At 35.8% G+C, this 21,701-nt stretch overlaps 1 protein-coding gene across 1 annotated transcript; it reads left to right on the top strand.

Annotated features, from left to right (window-relative positions):
• Positions 1-693: 693 nt before the first annotated feature.
• SLC6A19 (solute carrier family 6 member 19) lies at positions 694-21,107 on the top strand. The gene is made up of 12 exons (XM_015821175.1): positions 694-895; positions 6,534-6,674; positions 7,916-8,053; positions 10,208-10,389; positions 12,054-12,164; positions 13,662-13,774; positions 15,550-15,678; positions 16,003-16,159; positions 17,375-17,579; positions 18,145-18,304; positions 19,170-19,332; positions 20,895-21,107. The coding sequence occupies exons 1-12, from the start codon at positions 694-696 to the stop codon at positions 21,105-21,107; spliced, it is 1,914 nt and encodes a 637-aa protein (XP_015676661.1).
• The last annotated feature ends 594 nt before the right edge of the window (positions 21,108-21,701 follow it).

Raw genomic sequence — 21,701 nt, 5'->3', positions numbered from 1 at the left:
CTTTAAACGTGGATACAAGACTTCAATGTTTCTTTCCTGCTGCCTGTCTCGAGTTACACCGCGGAGAAGGGAAAGTTAGAAAGCAAGAAAGTAAAGTGATTTAAAATCAAGAAAGGAGGTGGGGGGGATATACACACACATATGCACACACACTTATGCACTCTTTCATACTACTTGCAAATTGTGTTACCTATCCTAAGAATTAGAAGAACTGCTAGGAATTCTAAATGTTCCAATATTATTTGTATATACTATAGATGCACATAAAAAAAAGAAATTCATTCAGGGATGAGATATTGCAGTTTATGAGCTTTAATTCTGCTGGGCTAATTTCTTCCTCTCTATCTAGTGTTAATGAGGGTTGGACAGAAAGATGCAAGCAAGAAAAGCAAATCTATTTAAACATGCTGCTTAATGTGCCTTGCAGCAAATTACCCTGTGAATTGCTACTCTTCACAGCTTTGATACCAAGCAATCTCTGACTTCAGTTGGAGCTTTGGCAGATAAGACATTAATAAGTCTCAGAGTAACCTTGGTTAATCAAATGAGTTGCTGACGCTTCTTTCCTGCCCCAAGACAACACCAATACGTTTGGTGTCAAAGGTTCGCTATAAAGAGTGGAAGCTGGCAGCTAGAACTCCTTTTTTTTTTGTCTAGCCCTGTGGCAGATTTGTGTACAGGAACGGTCCAGCCATGGTAAAACTTCAGCTGCCAAATCCTGGCCTGGATTTGAGAATACCTTCTCACAAGGAACTAGAAACGATAGAGACCACAGAAGCAGACTCAAGACCCAAATGGGACAATAAAGCACAATACATGCTCACCTGTATCGGGTTTTGTGTAGGCTTGGGCAATGTATGGCGCTTCCCCTATCTCTGCCAGAGCCACGGAGGAGGTATGTTTGTGATCCCTTCAATCCTCAAAATTAACATTGATTTGATGGAAACTATTTATATGGTAATAATATATTTTTCACCATACATCACTGTGATATCACAACAGCAAAAAGAAGAAAAATAAAGTCAGAGTTTAACAGAACGTTATCTTGTTTCTTGGGAGATTGAGAGACGCAGTTGTAGGAGTTTTCTGAGACTGGCTTTTCATTTGAACTTGTCTCATTACCTGCCTCTGAGACATCTTCATTGCCATGATCTTGGAGAAGAGAGGGAGATGCAAAAGATGGTTTTGTACCATTTTATTTACTGAGAATGAAGTCTGCTAAATTCACTGCATGGGGTTTTATTAGTGACTTTAACATACAAAGATCCATTCTAGGAATTCTTAGAAAATCAAGAACGTCAGCCAAAACTTTCTTCCAATTTCTCTCTCTCTTTCTTCCTCCTCTTTCATTCATGTCTATAAATGGGAAAAAACGCTACTTTGCTACCTGCAAACATGAGAAAATAAAATTGCTCTATGAAATTTGTTCATTGTGAAAAATCAAATTGTTTGTTTTCACCAACAATTGTAGGCATGTGTTTCATCTATCCCTCTGGCGTGACATCTTTATGTAATTCTAAAAAGCTTTTATGATCAGTTCCAATATCTTGGGACGAGAGATAACTTTTATAATCTCTTTATAATATCATTTATAATATTTTAAGACCAATAAATTGAACAAATGAATCTCCTTCTGTACTTCATGAAAAACACTAATAGTATATCCACATTCTGGAATATTTCTGCTCATTATGTCTGCTTCGTATTTCTTGCCTTTTCAAATCCATTAGTGCTTGGCCAGCTGTTGTGCCCTTTCTTTCCATCTGTTTGCAGTTCAATATAATGGAGTTGAATATAGTTTACAGATGGCTCCATAACTACAAATTATTACTATCCCCAACAGTGTCAAAGCCCAGTTGATATAGTGATTAAAAGCATTGGATTAGAAACTGAGAGACCGTGAGTTTTGGTCTTGTCTAAGGCATGAAGCCAGAGGGAACACTTTCTGCCAATCACTCTTTTTCAGCCCCCAGAAGAAGGCAGTGGCAAACCACTTCTACAACATAGTGCCAAGAAAAATGTAGGAGCTTGTCCATGTAGTCAACAGTAGTCAAGATAACTTGAACGCAGGGAAAACAGCAACCACTGTCTATGGAATCAGATCAGATCTTTTCTTTGAAGAAAACAACAAGAGGGTGTTAGACTTCCTTCAGATGGCAAACATACTGTAACTGTTATAGTAGACTACTAGAACTACTCTTAATGTCTACTCTTAATAATAAATGCACTTTCATTTTTGCAGTCAACATTTTTAATGTGTTTTTGTAATTTTTGTTCTGTTTGGTTTTCAAATTTTGTTCCATCTGAGTACTCAGAAAAGCTTTTATTTGATAACTCTCAGGGTTGGTTTCGTACAAGTATTTGCTTGCTTCAGTTATGTATATAGAAATTGGCTGCCCCATCACTGAACCTGTATGCTGTTATTTCAAACTGTAACCTAGCATTTTGGAAGCTTTCGTTCAGGCATTTTTATTTTATTTATTTAGGCTTTGCAGCCAGGTAACATTAATGGAATATTTTAAAGTGATCTTGTGCTGTAGTTTCTTTTTTCTTTTTTTTTTTTAAATGGTTCAGAATAGTTCTGACTGACCAACCTGACATTTGAAGATACAAATAGTCTGAGTTTTCAGGACCTTCTTTCAGTGGACTTTGTATGCAGCCAACAACATTTACTGTGGACTTCATGCCATTGTGAGCAATTGATATAACTTACAACATTTGCATCATTTTATGTTATTTGTATAATTGCATCACTAATGCTTTTATATCAGTTATGTCAATTAACATCATGCAAATTACATACAGGACATTGTACAATGCAAATTATCAGCAAAAAGCCCATAAAGTTTTCCCAGAATTTTATAGAAATATTTTAACATTGTTCAAACAAGTCAACTTTATATTCTTTTCTTTTGCTTCTAACCATCCTGACCTTAAATTCATCAAGTTCTGTCATAGTATTGAATCTCTATTCAAACTTACTTTCTCCTATTTCAAAGATGTCTTCAAGGCTTAGGAACATTCTTTTGTAAATCCAGTGATAAATCCTTGCCCAAGTCTTTTTAACCTCTTGGCTTATCATTTGTATTCCTACTCTGGCTTCCATCTCTGTTTTATAATCCACAATGTCTTTATTTTTCCATATTTACACCAGCTGCAATTTATTTCACCTTTTCATCTTGTCAGTCTTTAACTTGAGAATGAAGGTTCGTTCTTTGAGCTTATGGGTTGGTTTCCGAAAATTTTGTTACCAGGCTAGGTAACATCTTCAGCGGAGTTTAGGGGATATCATAGTGTTCTTCTGTTTATAATGGCTTTGTGTGTTCAGTAGGTCTTGTCATGGGTCAGTAGATCTTGTGAGGGGTCAGGTGTGGGTGAGCCAAATCAACTGCACAGCCAACCAGAAACAGCACCGACTCTCAACCCTCAATAGTTCAATTTTTCCTGTTGGTTTGTTTCTAGCAAGGGTGATTGAAAGAATAATATTTGCCCCCCCCCCTGCCATCTTGTTTGAATTCTAGATGTAGTTAGTAAGAAAAGTGACATCCTGTTCTATTGCCTCTATTGTCAAAGTTTATGGCTTTAAGGACTGATGCACAGATATGTACTCCCAAAACAGTGTAAGTGCTGTTTGGGATCACTTCTTGATCTTGAGTTGTTCCTGGATTCCCCGATGACAATTGTGGCAAAGAACATGCTTGTGCAACTATAGCTACTGTGCCGTATATGATTGTTCCTGAGCTGATTGGATTTCATAACATTTATTCACACCCTAGCCTTTATTGTTATACAATTTACATGGAGATAACCCTTTTGAGGAGTGTTTGGAAGTTTCAACCTGTACAAAATGGGGGAGTTAAATTGCTCGCCAGGACAAATAGTTATATTATCACTGTTTTAAAAGATCACGCTGATTGCCAAGTGTGTTTTTCTTGCACACAAGTTAAGGTGGTGGTAACATTAACTTTTAAAACCTTAAAAAGATCTGACTACCCTTGGAATATCCCTTTATGAATCTTTTTAGTCATTAAAATATGCAAGATATTTTTTTCTAAAAACACTCCCCTGCTTTTAGAGCCCTATTTGTCGGACCCATTAGAGAGCACTTTCCCCTACACCAGTGATGGCGAACCTTTTAGAGACCGAGTGCCCAAACTGCAACCCAAAACCCACTTATGCATCGTCGGGTGCCGGGTGGGTGTGGCCCATTGGGTGGGTGTGGCCCATTGGGTGGGTGTGGCTGCGGTGGTAACAGCAGACTGGGTGGGACTAAAAAGTTCAATCAATGCCAACTTTGCAAGATCTTTTTTTTCCCGTGAGAAGTTGAAATTGACTGATTGATTGAACCTTTTTTTTTGTACATGGCAGCAGAGGCCTAAAGCGAAAAGGTTTTATAAAACCCAGCTGAAGGCCTAGGACTGGGGCGACGGCGCCCGTGCCCACAGAGAGGGCTCTGAGTGCCGCCTCTGGCACCCGTGCCATAGGTTCGCCACCATTGCCCTACACCATCTGGACTTCATCATTGTTAATTATTTTAATACCATTTAAATTATTGTTGTGATGTTTGCATTTTAGATGTTGTTTTTGTATACCTTGCATGTTCATATGAATAGAAAGGCAGGAGACCAATCAAATGAAATTACTGAATAAATACTAAACAGGAGGTCTTGGGGGTTATTTATATCATATTTCAGATACTGATATGGGGACTTAAAATCATTTCAGTACCCTAAGCATAAAGGTGATAAATCTGAGATGCAGGTACAACTTGAATCTTATTAACAGTTCAGTAATTTATCTTTCAACCAGTTTAACTTCAGCACTCCATTTTCTTTCTCCCAAGTTTACCCCATATCAACTAGTTTTATTTTATTCATTTTTACTTTCCATAAATTGTTTGTTACTCAGATTTTCTATAGAGAACTGAAAACAGAAGAAATTCAAAAACTATGCCAAAGAGATACAGTATTATAATAATAAGAGGGAGGGCCAGGAAAGGGATGACTGGAAAGGTGAAACAAGTATTCACTGACCCGTAATGTCTGACATTTTTCATGTTTTTGTCTTTTATTTGACAAAAGTTCCAAAAACATATTTCAGTTTATCTTCTTTTCTGATACAACATGGTTTCTTTCAAAACAAAAACTTCATCTGTATTTTGGTATGATACTGTGCAGTCCTGTGGATTAGATTCTGAAACTGAATTTAAATTCTAAATCAAAACAATCAAAAAATGTGCAAGTACAAATGCTGTACCCATTGGGAAATCATTAAGATAGCCATTCAATCCTGGAGACAGATTGGGCTTTAATGGGATGCAGATAGGTACAGTATTCATGCTCCCACATGTTCTAAAGCATCTCTTCCAAAACATCTCCCATAGGATCAGAACAGAGATGGGAAATTAATTTTACCCTTTTCCCTTACTATAGCTTGAAGAAAAAAAAAATCAAAGCTAATGTTTGTTTTGAAGAAAAAAACCACATTGCCATCGTTGCCATAGCTATACTGTCATTCCTTTGTCATTACTAAACCAGATGGTTTCTGGTTAATAGTGCCACCTTGCAGATGAAGTAGTAAGCAAGCATAAGCAGGCACCTTAATCAAGAAGCTTCGGAATTGTTCTATCTTCCAAATAGAGCCATAGCCGCAAATCATAATGTGTAGGCCACAATTGCTTAGCTCAAGGGCTGGTGGCATAGTACTGCAAGTGTCCCCAAGTTCAACTAAAACTTTTAAACAAACCAACAGTTCCCCGAAACACCAAATGGATTTTATTCAATGTTCTTGATTGAGAATTTGAGGGATATCAAAGCAAATACTTAAAATGGACATCTTATATATATATTTGGAGGTGGGTGATCAGGAGACAATGCAATGAAGGCTGTATAACATTGTACCTTGGCAGTAAAGAATATGTGCATGTTCACTGACATTATGGATCACTTTTCTCCCCTTTGCTATATATTTTATAGGACAGTATACTTGAAAAGAATATATATTCCCTGAGCGTAAAGTTGACTGGAAAAGATAAGACGAGTTCTTCAACATAATGCATTGCTGGATTTCAGTTCCTATCCTCCCTGCCCCATTAATCTGAAAGGTATTAGATTCAGGAAGAGAAGGAAAACAGAAACCAACTCTCTGAGGGACACATACTGTACTAAAAAAGAAGAGAAAAAGGAAAATTCATGTCCTTTTTCTTACATTTCCCAATCCCACTGACCTATTTTTGCCTTTTTTTTCTTAATTTGTTCCACAGCATATTGAAGCCTTTAGGAAGAACTCTGAAGGATCCTTTTATTATTACAATCATGCTTGTAGTAGGCTGCATGCACAGATAATACACCAAATGCTCTTATAAAGTACCATAGAAATTTATTTTCTTTCAAACTAGAGAAGATTCAGAATAGAATTCACCAGAAATGTTTTCCTGTCTTTTTCATTATTTCTCATGATCAATAAATCCACTCCTGTGCCCACTTTAGGCCAATTTTATACCAAACATACTCAGTTTGATTGTCATTCCACAGGAGCTTTCATGATCCCTTTCCTCATCTTACTGGTCCTGGAAGGCATCCCCTTGCTCCATCTTGAATTTGCCATTGGACAGAGACTCAGAAAAGGTAGCGTGGGAGTCTGGAGTTCTATCCATCCGACTCTGAAGGGAGTAGGTAAGTTTTGGAAATAATTTAACCCACCAAGTAATAAAGATCTTTTAACCCACTCTGGTACCTCAGCATCACAGGTGCATCACCAACTGAAAGAACAAGTGAAGTTGAAATTTTAACTGAAACAAGAAATGAACATTAGAAGAATACTTTGATCAATACAGGATTGGTGAAATGCTCAAGTAGAAAAGCTAAACAAAGTTATATTGCATTACAAATGTTATATTTGAAGTTTGCTTAATCATTTGGGTATTGTTTTCTTGCATGTTAAGGATATGGTATCCTTATCTGTTAAACATTTCCCCAACATGTTTGGGTTGAAATAGTAATGAAGTCTCCATGACTGTTGAAGTTCTAACTACTGCTCTGTTTCTTAAAATAATGGTTTTGATATGGTAAATAATGGATGGAGGGGCAGGTTAAATTATTATAGTTTGGAAAATTATTTTCTATATTTAATGTACTGCACAAAAGATTTATTTTTATCTTTGTGGTGAACACTATTTAAAATCCTTTTAATTTACAGCAACAGTGCTTTTCTAGCTATTTGAAATACTACATTTGAGTTACTATTTTAACAAAAAATGATTGCTGAATTATAATACTATGATAAAAAAAGATTTTAAAATAAATGGTTAGCATTAAAAGTAGAATCTAATCTAAAATTTCCAGCCCATTCACTGAACTATTTTTAACATAATTTTATCCTGATTAGCAATGGACAATAAATAAACAAGGGCTTATCACCAGCCAGTAATTTTTTTTAATGTTCTCTAGAAATAAATGCTCCTAAAACGTTGAATTAAAATAGTTGTATATTTTCCATTTACAGCAGCTCCTCCATGCTAGAATTCAGAAAGTGACTATTCAAAGAAAATGCAGTTTTTGATGGGCTAAATTCAGCTGCAGTTCCACTTACAACCTATTGCTGTATTAGTGTTCCAAGATATGTATTCTGAGACTGCAGCCTGTTTTATGCAAGCCGATGAAATATTAAGAAAAAAAAATCCATGGGGTCAGTTTTAGAGCACCAAAGTCTGTAAATACCACTGATTATAATGGTGGAAAATATGCTGTGTCTTTATTACCATGCAAACCCATCAAAAGACTCTTTGTCTCAGAATCTTTCTAGATAGTATATAAATTATTTACTAATCGATTCTATGCAAGGAATGGGGCTGAAGGTCTTTTTTTTTTAATTGTACCGAATAAGCCCTGCTTAAAGTTTTCCTCTCTTCCTATAGGTATAGCAGCAATGTTTGTCTCCTTTCTGGTGGGATTATACTACAATACGATTATTGCCTGGGTGATGTGGTACTTCTTCAACTCCTTTCAAGAGCCACTGCCGTGGAGCGAATGTCCACTTAATGACAACAGAACAGGTACGGGTTATGAACGGGATGCTTATTCCAGTTGAGAAGGCTTCGCTGAGGAAATAATGGGAAAATATAATGTAGATTTTATTATTCCCACCCACCCCCCACATAACATTCAAGACTTTTGATCAAATCTGCTGGATTGATTACACTATCCTCTGAAAGACTTGCTGTTATCAGTAAAAGTAATAGAAACATCTCATTCTATTGCTGAATCCTTTGCATTATGGTAATTAAATCTGGACTTTGGTATCCAGGTGCGTCTCATCTAGCACAATGAATAAAGGGGCGGGAAGATATTGGTATCTACTTAGTGTGTGTTGGTAATATTTTGGGTAGTGGTTGAAGTTTCTGATAAATAATATTATATATGTTCTGAAAGACATTGCCTTTTTGCAACATTACCCTGAATATATCAAATGAAATCTTTCTAATAAATTTCTACCTGATCTACACTAAGTTGCTGCCTTGCATTTACAAGGCAAAACTGCAGGAAGATGCAAGTGATTGATTGCTATAGCACTGTTTTTTTACAGTTATATAGATAGCGTAATTGATGGATTAAAGCAGTTATCTAAATAAGCTTAGATATTTTTAAAGCACTGACATTGTGCAATTGACAGTACATAGTACATAGTCCTACAGGAGTTATGCCTTTGAAAAGCATTCTGAATAAAAGAAAAAATGGGATTTTAAAGTCTCTTCAAATGCTTTATTACAACAATTCATATTTGCATATTAACAGCACTATGTAAGTCATTTTGTCATTGCCTTTCTTCCTTTCTATTCAAAATATGTTGCCACACTCCTTTGAAGAGGAACTACTGAGTAATGGGTTAATAACAAACTGGCTAATTCTATTTTTAATATAATTGGTTTAAAATATAACAGGAACTGACAAGGCTTGTGCAATATAACAGGAAAGTTACCATTTAAGTAAGAGAGAAATATAATTTTCAGATGCTGTCTGACCTCACCTAAAATCATGTGTCTCAGCCTCAGCAACTCAGCAGCTGTATGGACTTCAACCAAATCCATGTGGTTTAAAGGTGCTGACACTGAGACACACAAACCCTCACTGAAACACTGAACCATAGAGAAGGTGTGATTTCTTAATGTGTTTCTTTAATCCATGTAAATATAGTTTAATAGAATTAATTGAAAGTCACATGAGTTGAATAAAGTAATCTGCATAAATGCTTTGATAGCTTAAAAAAAATCCAAGGCAGCATTCCAGTGTGATTTCTAAGGGGACACTACAAAAATTGTTAGCATTATTGAGAATATATTTCAATTGAATACATCCACAAACATCACAGTCCTTCAGTCCAGAAAATGACCACATAGCATGGTGATTCCCAAATTCTGTCACCATACAGATGGTTGCTGTTTCCAATTGATAGGAATCAAATACAACCAAATTTCTTCACTCAAGTCATGGTTCAACCAGTGCCATCCAAGACATTGTGCTACCTGAAGTAGACTCAAGTAGACTTTGGCAAAAGCTATAATTGATAGTATTTTACAAGTACTACATTGCATCATTGTTTGAACAGTATGTTCTCTCTTCATCACAATATACTTTCTGTGTTGTGCTACATGAAGCAGTTTGTTCTGTCATCTTCAGTTGACTGTGAGGCTTAAGGCCATATTAAATGAGGTATATAAAATATGCAAGGATGATTTGGTTATTATTTTACAAGCCGATCCATAAAATCATGCACATATATTTTGGAACATAAATGGAAGATGCTGTTCTATGTGCTATAACTTCTTTTTCATAACGGCAAACATCATCTGAAATTATTTCCTAAAGGCAATGTATCACCAGTATTTTCATATTCTTAGGCCTTCTTATACTTTGGAAGACCTTCAAGGCAGGTATAACTTTAGCAAACTGAGCTTAATACTGGCTCTTGAAATTTATGGGTTCTCCAATACTTTAAGTATAAAAAGTCAATGTTTTTCTTTTAAAACTTATGCAGCCGACTTTCTGCAAGTTATTAATTGCTCAGTAGTCTACAGCCCTAATTTTAAATTCAGTTCATCTGAGAATATCAGAATTGATGACTGTTTTCTTTCTACGCCAAACTCATATAAGCTGCTGCTTTAAAAAAAGGAAAGTCTGGCACAGGTCGTTGAATGTCTTCCTGTTTTCAGGTTTCACAGAGGAATGTGCAAAGAGCTCTCCAGTGGATTATTTTTGGTACAGGCAGACCTTAAACATCACCACTTCTATTGACGATTCTGGGAATGTACAATGGTGGCTTTTGCTCTGCTTGGTTTGTGCCTGGGCAGTGCTGTATGTATGCACAATCAGAGGCATTGAAACAACAGGAAAGGTACCTCAGTCTTTTTTGCTTAGAGGGGAAAATGCTCTTTATATTTGCTATTCTTACTGGACTTGCTGTTGCAAATTATTCCAGAACATTTTCTTTGAGAAAAGTCATATCGATTGGTCCTTTCACAACCATTTCCTTGCAGCTTGAGTTTAGAAATTGGAAAACAGCTTAGTTTCAATGCTGGGTGGGAGACTTAATGTGATAGGAATAGAGAGCAATTATTGGAGAAAAATAAGTGAGCCAAGGAAGGGCAAGCTATTATCCTTTCTGCCTGCCAGACCTCCACTACACATTTTTCCAGTCTCAGCATTCCCTTGCTACATAATGTCCGGTTGTGCTCTTAATAAAGACCGGAACGTCATAACATAGGAGCTGCAAACTGCAGAGACATTGCAGGCTAGTGAGCTATTTTGCATATGATGTTACTTCAGAAAAAAAAATGTCATTTATGGGGGAGTTGCTTCTGTGTCCCACCTTTCATGGTAACATCTAGATAAGTGGAAGGGGAGAAGTTACTTCTAGACATAATTCCTTTCTTATGTGACCTTATTACTATGGTTCTTGTTTTACGTGGTATCTGCAAGATGTGAGCCAAACTAGGCAAAGTAGCCTCTCCCCCCACCCCCACAGAAGTATACTTTATAAATCTGCATTTTGAGAATGACCTGGTTGAAGGACAACCCATAGTTAAAAACGGAGCCTACTGCAGTAAAAATAGTGTTAAATACATAATGATTCAAGTTAAATACACAACGGTTCAGGTTCATTACACTTGAACTTGATAATAGTGTACAATAGTGTATAAATATTTATATACTAGTTATACACTATTATACAATGGTACTGTTCTAGTTTACATGCAAATTCGATTTAAGAATAGATCTTGAGATTGGAACTCCCTCTTAAACTGGGGACTGTCTATAATATGTATGAAATACATTCCACACTAAGGGTTATTGTGAAAAATATTTTCTACACATTTCCATGTATTTATTTCATTTCAAACTTTGAAATATAAAGTTTGTAAATATTCCTTAGATTTTAGATTTAACAGGCATTCTGCTTTAATGGAGACACTTTGGCCATAATTGGTCTGTAGTATTGTTTGTAGTATTATTGAAGTATTCCATAATACAAATCTATCCTCAACACAAATTTATGAGGAAGATTAGACTGCAAGATAGTGGATCATAGTGACCAAGGGTATATTTCATGTCAACCAATACTAAAATATTAAACTGAAATAGCAAAGGAAAACACTTCAGCCAAATGATTAAGAGAATTATTCTGCAATTATCAAATAAGCAAGTAACCAATCCAAAACCATTCTAACATCTCCAGAAACAGGCCTAAGTATTTAAAATATCAGGATAGATCATGAAGAAGATGTTGTAGAGCAGGGGTGGCAAACTCGCAACGTCATGTGACGTGTCGCGACGTATCACAGCTTTTTTGCCATTGCTGGCAATGGGGTGGGTGTGGTTTCGCTATGATGCATCTGGCTCACGGGCCGGCAGTTTGACACCCCTGTTCTAGAGCTATTGTGATCACCATTGAAAGGACCATGTCTCTTGTATCTTGCAACCTGAAATTATCGATAGGCCTGTGAATAATATTTTGTGATGTAAATATTACAATTCTCAGTTGTACATATTCTTCCTCAGGCAGTATATGTGACTTCAACCCTTCCATATGTTGTCCTTACCGTTTTCCTGATCCGTGGCTTGACTCTGAAAGGAGCTACCAATGGTATTGTTTTTCTTTTTACACCAGAAGTAAGTATTATTTTTGTGTTTCAAGAAAATAAAAATGTTATTAAATTAACACCAGAAGAGTTGTGATCATTCCAATTCTAATACAGTTTGCACTGTTTTTCTTATTATTATCAGTCCTTTAAAATAAGAGAAATATTGTTGGTCAATGTTCCCTGGTTTAATGTATTGCTGGGGCATTTGCATGTTGAAGGAACATCTTTCCTCACTTATGAAGATTGGATCTTCATTTGTGAAGATTTTGCTTTGGCAAATTTGAAACAATTTTTATAAAAGGCAGTTCAGAGTTGGAATGCTTTTACAGCTGACCTAAGAAAATTGATGAATAGAACATGATTCATTATTTTGTGATGCTAAGCCCAGCTTGTCTTTCTGAGTCAAATTGCACTGAAATTAGGAAAAAAAAACCCTACAAAGATGAAGTTATTTTGATTCCTGCAAGAAATTCTATACTGTAATTCATACAATTTATGAGTTCTTTTCAAGTTCTAATAGGAAATAGCCATTTGTTGGAATGTGCATGCTATTATTATTTTATTCTTTCTCTCTCACACACACGTGTGTGGAGAGAAAGAATCAGGGTTGTACAAAGTACCAAGGTTTCACACTGCCAAACTTACATTTCAATAGTAAGTCATAGGAACTTTTAAAAAGAGTTGATAGCAGACAGTCTTCTATGGGTTTCTCATTCTCATTTCTACCTTAAACCTTTCTTCCTCTTTAATTTCAATGTTGCCTCTTCAAGTGATATCCTGTCATCACCAGATAAATTCTTGCAGCTCTCAGGAATTATTAATTATGGCCCATCCCATCAAATTGTGTCCATCTGATATAAATGCACATTAAATCAAGAAATGGAATGTTCCCATGAAAGTATTTGCACAGAGATGAGTCTAGTAAAGTATTCGCACAGAGATGAGTCTAGTACCTGGGGCTCCTAATAATGTCCATGTTTTTATAAACACAAGAGAGTTAACAGCTTAGTAGAAATAAACATGAGTTGCATGTACTGTAATTAGTTCAAATTCTGCCATAATTCTACCTTAAAAAAAAAAGCGAGGAGATTTAAAGACCTGGGAACAGCCCTTTTCTCTATCCTTGGAGGACCACATTGACAGAAATGGGTGGAAATGGTGAGCACTCTCATTTTTAAAGGGAAAGTTTATATTGGCCAACTTTGGCTTAACCATCTATGCAGAAATGCTTCCCTTTACCTGTCTGTCCAAACTATGCTGCTTATCCAATATCGACAGACTGTAGATAGATTGGTACCCAACGACCATCTCCTTGTTCTTGAGCCATGATCCAGGTCACATCTTGAATCTACCATCCGGAAGAATAAGATGGTCTTAATGTGGGGAGGGTGCCCTTTCCACAAATTCTTGTAAATGAATAAATTGCACACTCAAGGGCATTGTTTCCATACAGTGTGCTTTTCTCTACAGATGTCATGTGGCTTAAGTTTTAAAACCCTTTTTTCTCCTTCTTCTTCCTCCTCAGGTGGCTGAATTGGCTAACCCCGTCACCTGGTTAGATGCTGGAGCCCAAGTGTTCTATTCTTTTTCTCTTGCCTTTGGAGGCCTCATCTCGTTCTCTAGTTATAATTCAATCCAGTGAGTTGCTATTATGCAAAATGGGATAATTCTTGGATTAGGGATATATTTTGAAATAATATTTTTGGTGAGACAAACAAGGCTCCCAATCTTATTCATCACAAGAATCTAAGAAACGATGGCTCTAGAGATTCTTTAGCAACTGGGGTTTGAGACTGTTTGCCCTGATCCTTATACATATATGTTCATTTTTTACTTTATTTACACATATCTGTCAAATCCTTTTTTTAAAACTATCTGTATTTGCTGTTATTGTTTTGCCCCCTAATAGCCAATTCTACCCTTTTTGTGAATAAAAACAAATGGGAAGAACTCAGGAAGCTTTTCTTTCTTTCTTTCTTTCTTTCTTTCTTTCTTTCTTTCTTTCTTTCTTTCTTTCTTTCTTTCTTTCTTTCTTTCTTTCTTTCTTTCTGCCTTTCTTTCATGTCTATTCCAAGGAGGCCACACCTGCCCTTGAGTTTAGCTCCAAATCTATATGACATTTTCTTGACTCAGCCCTCAGCTTTACCTAAACATTCTCTATTTTTATTTTTTCTTGGCTTGAAAAAATTAGTTTTTATTCTGACCCATTTATCAGTTCCTTCAACAGACTGGACATCTTCAAAAGCTGCTTTGTTTATGCAGGGCTGTTCTGTTAAATTCAACAAGTTCATGCTTTCCTACCCCCCTTTCCTTCCAATATGCTCTCCAGATTTGTAAGTTCCCCATTCATTTCTGTCCTCCAGTAATTAACTGCCATGCTGGTAAGAAATAAAGCATGGAATTGGTCTTTTCCCCGCTTGGTAATAATTTGGATAAAATAAAATAAAATAAGCTAATCAGAATGCTAATAATCATACCTGCAGATCATATTGAAAGCAGTTTCTATATAAACTGTTACAGAAAGGGTTGAATAATGGCTGGACAGCTTTGTGTAGAAAGAGCTACTTCTGTTTATGTTTGTGCGTGACAGAAAAAAATCAGAATGGCTAAGTTTACTCAGCACGCCAAGAAAAAAAAACCCACCTTATGCTTTATGCAATATGTGAACTGATATATGGATATTTTTTGTATTAAAAAGACCAACTTGAGGTTGTCAGAACTGATTAAGATTTCTGTGATAATGATATCGTACAGAAGTATTATCACAGAAGTCTTAATATAGTATTGGGAATATATCAAAAGTCCTATGTCTGTGCATGCAGGTCTCCTCCCTGCATTTTATTGTCAGAATAACTCTGCCAGCTACATAAGACTGAGAAATGCAGAGTACTTCATGCTTGAATGGAGATCTAAAATTCGATTTCCTAGGTACAAGACTAACATCCTTCTTTAAGAGCCTAAAGATCTGGCTCTGCCAGTTGGTCTGGGGCTCAAAAGGAGGGTCTTCATGTTGGAGGTGAATTATAGATTAATATCAGATCCCACCTCCCTCCCTGATCATCCTATTCCATCCCTCCCCATCTTTTAACTATCATATTTTATATTTTATATTTTGTATCTTAAAGTTTTGTAGCATTCTGTTTATATAGTTTTATTTTTTTAATATTGTAAGCTGCCCAGAGTTACCATATGGTAAGATGGATGGCAGATATAGATAGATAGATAGATAGATAGATAGATAGATAGATAGATAGATAGATAGATAGATAGATAGATAGATAGATAGATAGATGGATGGATGGATGGATGGATGGATGGATGGATGGATGGATGGATGGATGGATGGATGGATGGATACTAACACTTGGAGACTATTATGAAAAGTCAACTGCCTTCCTTGTTTTTGTTTATAGCAATAACTGTGAGAAGGATGCTGTGATCATTTCTGTGATAAATGGCTTCACATCCATTTATGCAGCCACAGTCATATATTCAATCATTGGATTCAGAGCAACAGAAAGATATGATGATTGTTACAGCAGGTGAGTTGTGCTTTATTTCCTAGTTAGTATATTACTACTGATTGAAAGAGGGTTGTTGGTCTAACATAACCTCCAATTACAGCAGCAATTAACAATACAAGTGATGTGGAATGGATGGTGAAATGGGAAGGGCTAGCAATGGGCATCGAAACTTTGGGAATATTGTTCATGGTTCATATTTATTGATAGATTAGACCAAATGCAAACTTTTACCCCCAATCTTGCTCAGTATCATAAAAGAAATGGCAATTGTGAATATTTGTTTGACTGTGGCCCTGATTATAACACTGGAAAAAAATGTCTATTTTCTTTTATCATTTGCAGAAATATCCTTACTCTGACAAATGCATTTGATTTGCCTGAGGGTAACATAACTGAGAGCAATTTTCTAGAAGTACAAGATTGGTATAACACGACAAAACCAGAAATCTTTTCAACCCTGAAGTTTGAAACTTGTGACTTGGACGCATTTTTAAGTGATGTAAGATGATCATATAGGGCATATACATTTGCTGGGTTAGAATGATAAGAAGGGCTAATGTCACTTAAAACTGCATTTTTGAAAATTGAATGTACGAGAAATTTGGGGTTTTTAAAATATAATTTACTGGTTATTTTTTTAATCTAATGCTTAGAATTTTTAGATTATGTTTTCCGTGAATTATGTTTCATCTTCGTCCATCTCTTTCTTATTCAGCAATTTAGCAATAGGCATTTAAATGTTGCCACTGTAAGCTATGCATTTAGCATGGCTAATGCTGATTTAGATAATGCAGACAATGATCCAAATGGGCCTTGTGTGTTTTAAAGATAGAAAGGATTTAGGTCAAAATAATAAACAGAGCAAACTGCTTTTTTCATTTTAGCCAACCTTTGTTAAATGGGGATTAGACTTGAATTAACAAGATTAATTGCGATTTCCATCTACGGCCCAGCTCTGTAAAAAAGATGGAATATTTTTAGGCAAAGAAGAACATAGGAAGAGCCATGCTGGAGTAGAATGATTATGTCATGTGTGTGATTAACGAAACACTTAAAAGGACTTTCAGGCATATTTTTATCCTAAAAGCATTTATTAAGATTACAGAGATGTCAGTACGGCATGGTGGAAATGCTTAGATCCGAGATTCTTTTCCATTGCACATACATTCCAGGCATTTTTCCCTCCCCTATTTTGGGGTCATGGTTCACATCTTCCAATTAACTTGGAAGATGTGATTTACTTCCCGTTTCTTTTTCCCGGGTTTTCCTTATTCTCCTCCCCTTTCACTGTTGCCTGATTTAACTATAAAAATACCAGACAGTTCTGCATATTGTCAAAGCAAGAATATACAGTATTTGCAGCGTTGACAGATTACATCTGTTTTTTTTATTTATACATTCAAGACAAGTCTCCACTGGCAAACAATTTATAACCTAAATAGAACAATGGGAAAGCTAAGGAGGGAAAGAGCCAAGCCAGTAAAATAATAAACTAGACAAGCGGATTAGGATGATAATGTTGTTTGTTTATTTTAACTATTTACAATCCCTTCTGCATAAAGAGGAAGAAGATTATATAGATTTAAATGTGGACTAATTTAATATATTTGAGAGATTAATAGATATATCAGACTAATAAATATATTTGAAAATGAGTACAGTAATAGCCTAATATTTTATATATCTTCTTTCTCTGATTTGAAAACTGATGTAGGGAGTTGAAGGAACTGGTTTAGCATTTATTGTCTTCACTGAGGCCATCACCAAGATGCCCATCTCTCCACTCTGGTCAATCCTCTTCTTTATCATGCTGTTCTGCTTGGGTTTATCATCTATGTTTGGGAATATGGAAGGTGTGCTGGTCCCCCTGCAAGATCTCAGAATTATACCTAAAAAATGGCCTAAAGAAGTTGTTACAGGTAAGCTGAAAATGGTTATATAACCAGGGGCAGAGATGGTTGCAACCTGGGTAGATTGCAGGTATATGGACTTTTTAAAAGAGATCTGAAGTTTAGCTTTAGCATGAATAATTAATCATGGGTTTAAAGATAAGATGGTAATTGCACAGTCAGTTTGATACTTGCTCAGAAACTTAATAGAGCAGTAGATTGAGAAAAGAGAAATCAAATATACCACTAGCTGCTGAATGCCGCTGATGGATGATGCTGAAAGTGTTTGTAGCACTGAACATAGCTCACTTTTGAGCTGGATCTTTCTGTCTGAGGGGTAAGTGGTTGAATTCAGAAAGCAGCAATCTTTCAATCTGATGACTATTGTCTGATTTTGTGCCTACTCCTAGGGACAAGGTGGTTTATTTGAAAAGCAGCCTGGGCTAGGAAATAATGTGGTCCAACACTGGTTAAAAGGACTTGTTTGATATGCCTATCCCCTTGCTTGAAACATGGAGTGAAATTCATGTCTCAAGAAGCTTCATATATTGACAAGATTTCTTAATCCTTCTGTTTTTTATTTATTTGTTTACAGGCCTGATTTGTTTGGGATCTTTCTTGATTGCCATTATTTTTGTGCTGAGATCTGGTAACTATTGGTTGGCTCTTTTTGATAGCTTTGCTGGATCCATCCCCTTGTTGATAATAGCCTTTTGTGAGATGTTTTCAGTTGTCTACATATATGGGATAGACAGGTAAGATATAGATGCAAAAAGTACATAAAGCATCTTTTTATCAGGCAATCAATAACTGGGAACTTTCACGATAAGCTTAAGCAAAACCAACTTTTCCCCATCCTTAAAAAAGGAAAGAAAAGCAGTGATTTAAAAATTTAAGAGAATTTATGGGCGCTACTTTTAACCTTAAAAAAAACTACCAATGTACGCTGTACTGTTTAAAGTTTATTTTATTTATAACCTTTAAAAAAGTTAAATTTCCATACATGGAATTTCCCCCCCCACAAGTGTATATAAATATATAAAGTTAATTTGGTTTCTGAATAGTAGTTAACCCCACCTATCCCTTTAAGTTTCTGTTGGAAGAAAAGTCTTCATCATGGTTCAGTCCAAGCTGGGGATAAACAACATGGTGACTGCTTTAGAAAGAAGATTGCAATTTATTGAAGAAGAGCCAGACAGAAAGATGGCTCTGGCAGAAAAGAGAGAAAAAAGGGGCTGAGCACATGTAGGGAGTGAGTTTTTACCTATCCCTTTAAGTTTCCTTTTAGTTAGGACCTGGATATACCTGTTATCATCTCTGCCAGTTCTTATCATTTTGTAACCCAAGAGATTTGGTGGGTTTCCAATTTCTCAAAATGACCTGAGAACTGCTTTTGACTAAGTGCTGAACAAACAGATACAGAACTAGATTTTGCTACAGTCACTGAGCATCATCTGTATGTGTAAACAGCTTCTGTTGAAAACCACTTCACTTCATGTGCCATGAGCAGGTTCTTTTTATTGTGATGGCCCATTAACACATGCTAGGTGTCATCTTATTAGACTTCGTGTACAATGGGGCTCTCAGACTCATAATTTTCCATTCTCTTTTCCTTGCCAGATTTAATGATGACATTAAGTTCATGATTGGGCACAAACCCAATATTTTCTGGCAAGCCACTTGGAGAGTTATCAGCCCCGTCATCATGATAGTTATCTTCTTCTTTTACTTTGTGGTGAAAGTGACAGAAAATTTAGAATACATCACCTGGGATCCCAGTTACGTAAGTATATATGTTCAAGGAAACATTTTCAAAATTGCATCCGATATTAAAAGCTTGTTATTTTTCATGTTTTATTCTTTGCTGGAGATTTTTGCAAAGAAAAATAAGCAATAAATAAATAAAAAATAGGTTTATCCCCAAGGAAATGAATTAGCTGTTTTAATATGACTAGTTGCTAGTTGGAAGCAAAAAGTCTGATGCTTGTACTTTTATTGAAGCGTGTCTCCATTGCAAGAAAACTCAGTTGCCTTTGTAGGACATCATAGAATCATTACAGGAAAGTTTTAAAAAATTGTCTGGAATAATATAGGTAACAATAGTTTCGGGAGGTTAAAAAATGGAAGAAATGGGCAAAAATCTCTGTCTCAATTATAAAAAACGTGACTTGCATGCAAAAGGTCCCAGGTTCAATATCTGGTTTTCTCAATCAAAAGTTTGTGGGAAAAGAACTTTTTCTAAAATTGGAATTTTGTTGCCAGCCAGGCAGCCAATAACTGAGCAGGATAGATCAAAGTACAGGTTTCTGCCTATGGCTGATCCAAACTGAAGAATAATTGAGCAGAGTTTGAGAAATTTGGATGTATACTTTGAATAGTGCTGATGGTGAAATTCCAGGTTTTCACTACTCTGCTAGATGCTTCTGTATAAGGACATGTCTTTTCAACCAAGGATCAGCAAATTTATAAAAATATATTCCTCCATAAAACTGTACTTAGTTATACTTGGAAGTTTATTTGATATTTCTATTCCTTCCTGTGTGTTGTTTGGCAACAGATAGGGTAATATAATGTTTTATGTATGAAAGAATAAACTTAACGAAGAACTAATCCTTTCTATTTGAGTAATGATTCAGAGGGGCAAAATATAACTCTTACAGAGATCATTGAAAAAATACAAGAGTGGAAATGTTTAGCTTGGTCATATTCAGTGGATATATTAGAAATTCTCTTAAAAGTCAATTTCACATTAATTTCTGTGCAACTGCTGTTTCCCAGTTCAAGTTGCAATCATCTGCTGGACCTAAAAATAATAAATGTACGTGTAAAAACGGGTTCTTAATCCAAGAACTGATCATGTGTCTCCAAGCTTTGAACTTCAGTTGTCCCAATCTTCAGTCTGAGTGAACATTAGATCCATGACTATGGGTAATGTGAATGGGCCCTGGAGAATTTTGCTTGCACTACATCTATTATGTAGTTCTTTGTATATATTCTCTCCTGGGTCCCATATGGAATTTGAATCAAGAATTTTTCAAAAACTTTTGAAGATGCTGTTATTAATTCTTCTTTGGTCAAAAAAGAGATCTTTCTGATAGGCATTGAAATTTTTAATGTTTGAATAATGGTCTCATAGTGTATTTTTCAAGTTCCCAAGGAATCGTAAACTATTCCCAAATCTTGAAATGTCTGGCTATGTTCTATTCTATTTCCTTCAATAATAACATAAGGAATTATTGCCAAGGAATACATTGTTGAGTCAGTGTTTCTAATGTGAATGTATCTAAGATTCTTACTTCTCTGTCTCCCATTTACTCATCTCTTTCTCTTTCTTTTTAATCATAGGAGAACTTCCCAAAATCAAAGCCAATGGCTTATCCTGGCTGGGTTTATGCCATCATTGTAATCCTCGCAGGTGTACCTAGCTTGGTTATCCCTGGCTATGCCATATACAAAGCTGTCCGAAATTGCTTCAAGGGAAAAGATCCTGGACAGCAAGATTTGGTCAATGCCATATCAGAAATATCAATAAATGGGGAGCTGAAGAATACAGCATAGCTGAGTCTCCAAACATTTGGCATACAAAGACTTTCAGTGAGAGGTGGTAAAAAGTAGATGTCTCCCTGCTTTGACCAGAGATGTTTCGGAGCCTAAATGGGAACTAATATATTCTCATTTTAACAGCATTTGCTGCATTAGAAAATGGTTAATACAGATATCAAAGATGTATCTGAGGTACTGTTTTTTCCCCCTCTGAGCACCACCATATTGCAAAGATACCAGTTTTATGTTCAAATAATATATTATTAAACATCTGTGACGGCAAAATAAAAATTATTATTATTATATTATTATTAAACGAATTATACTTGCAGAAGAAAGTGCTTCATTTATTTATTTATTTGTATGTTTGTTTATTTATTTTTAAATTTCTATGCTGCCCATCTCCTCTACAAGGTGACTCTGGGCAGCTTACAAATTATAGAAACAAGTGCAAAAATAGTTAAAATATGAACAGATAAAAACAAACCGACATTAAAATATTATTAAAAACCTTCATTAAAAAAATGCACCAAGAGACCGATAGGATAGTGATGAGGTCTTCTTACAGGATCCAATCTGGGTTGACCCATTCTGTCAGATACAGGTTCC

This window comes from Protobothrops mucrosquamatus, unplaced genomic scaffold (assembly GCF_001527695.2).
Source record: "Protobothrops mucrosquamatus isolate PMUCROS unplaced genomic scaffold, P.Mucros_1.0 scaffold1266, whole genome shotgun sequence".
Taxonomy (NCBI): Eukaryota; Metazoa; Chordata; class Lepidosauria; order Squamata; family Viperidae; genus Protobothrops; species Protobothrops mucrosquamatus.
The sequence above is the reverse complement of the archived record's forward strand: the minus strand, read 5'-3'. Positions and strand labels throughout refer to the sequence as shown.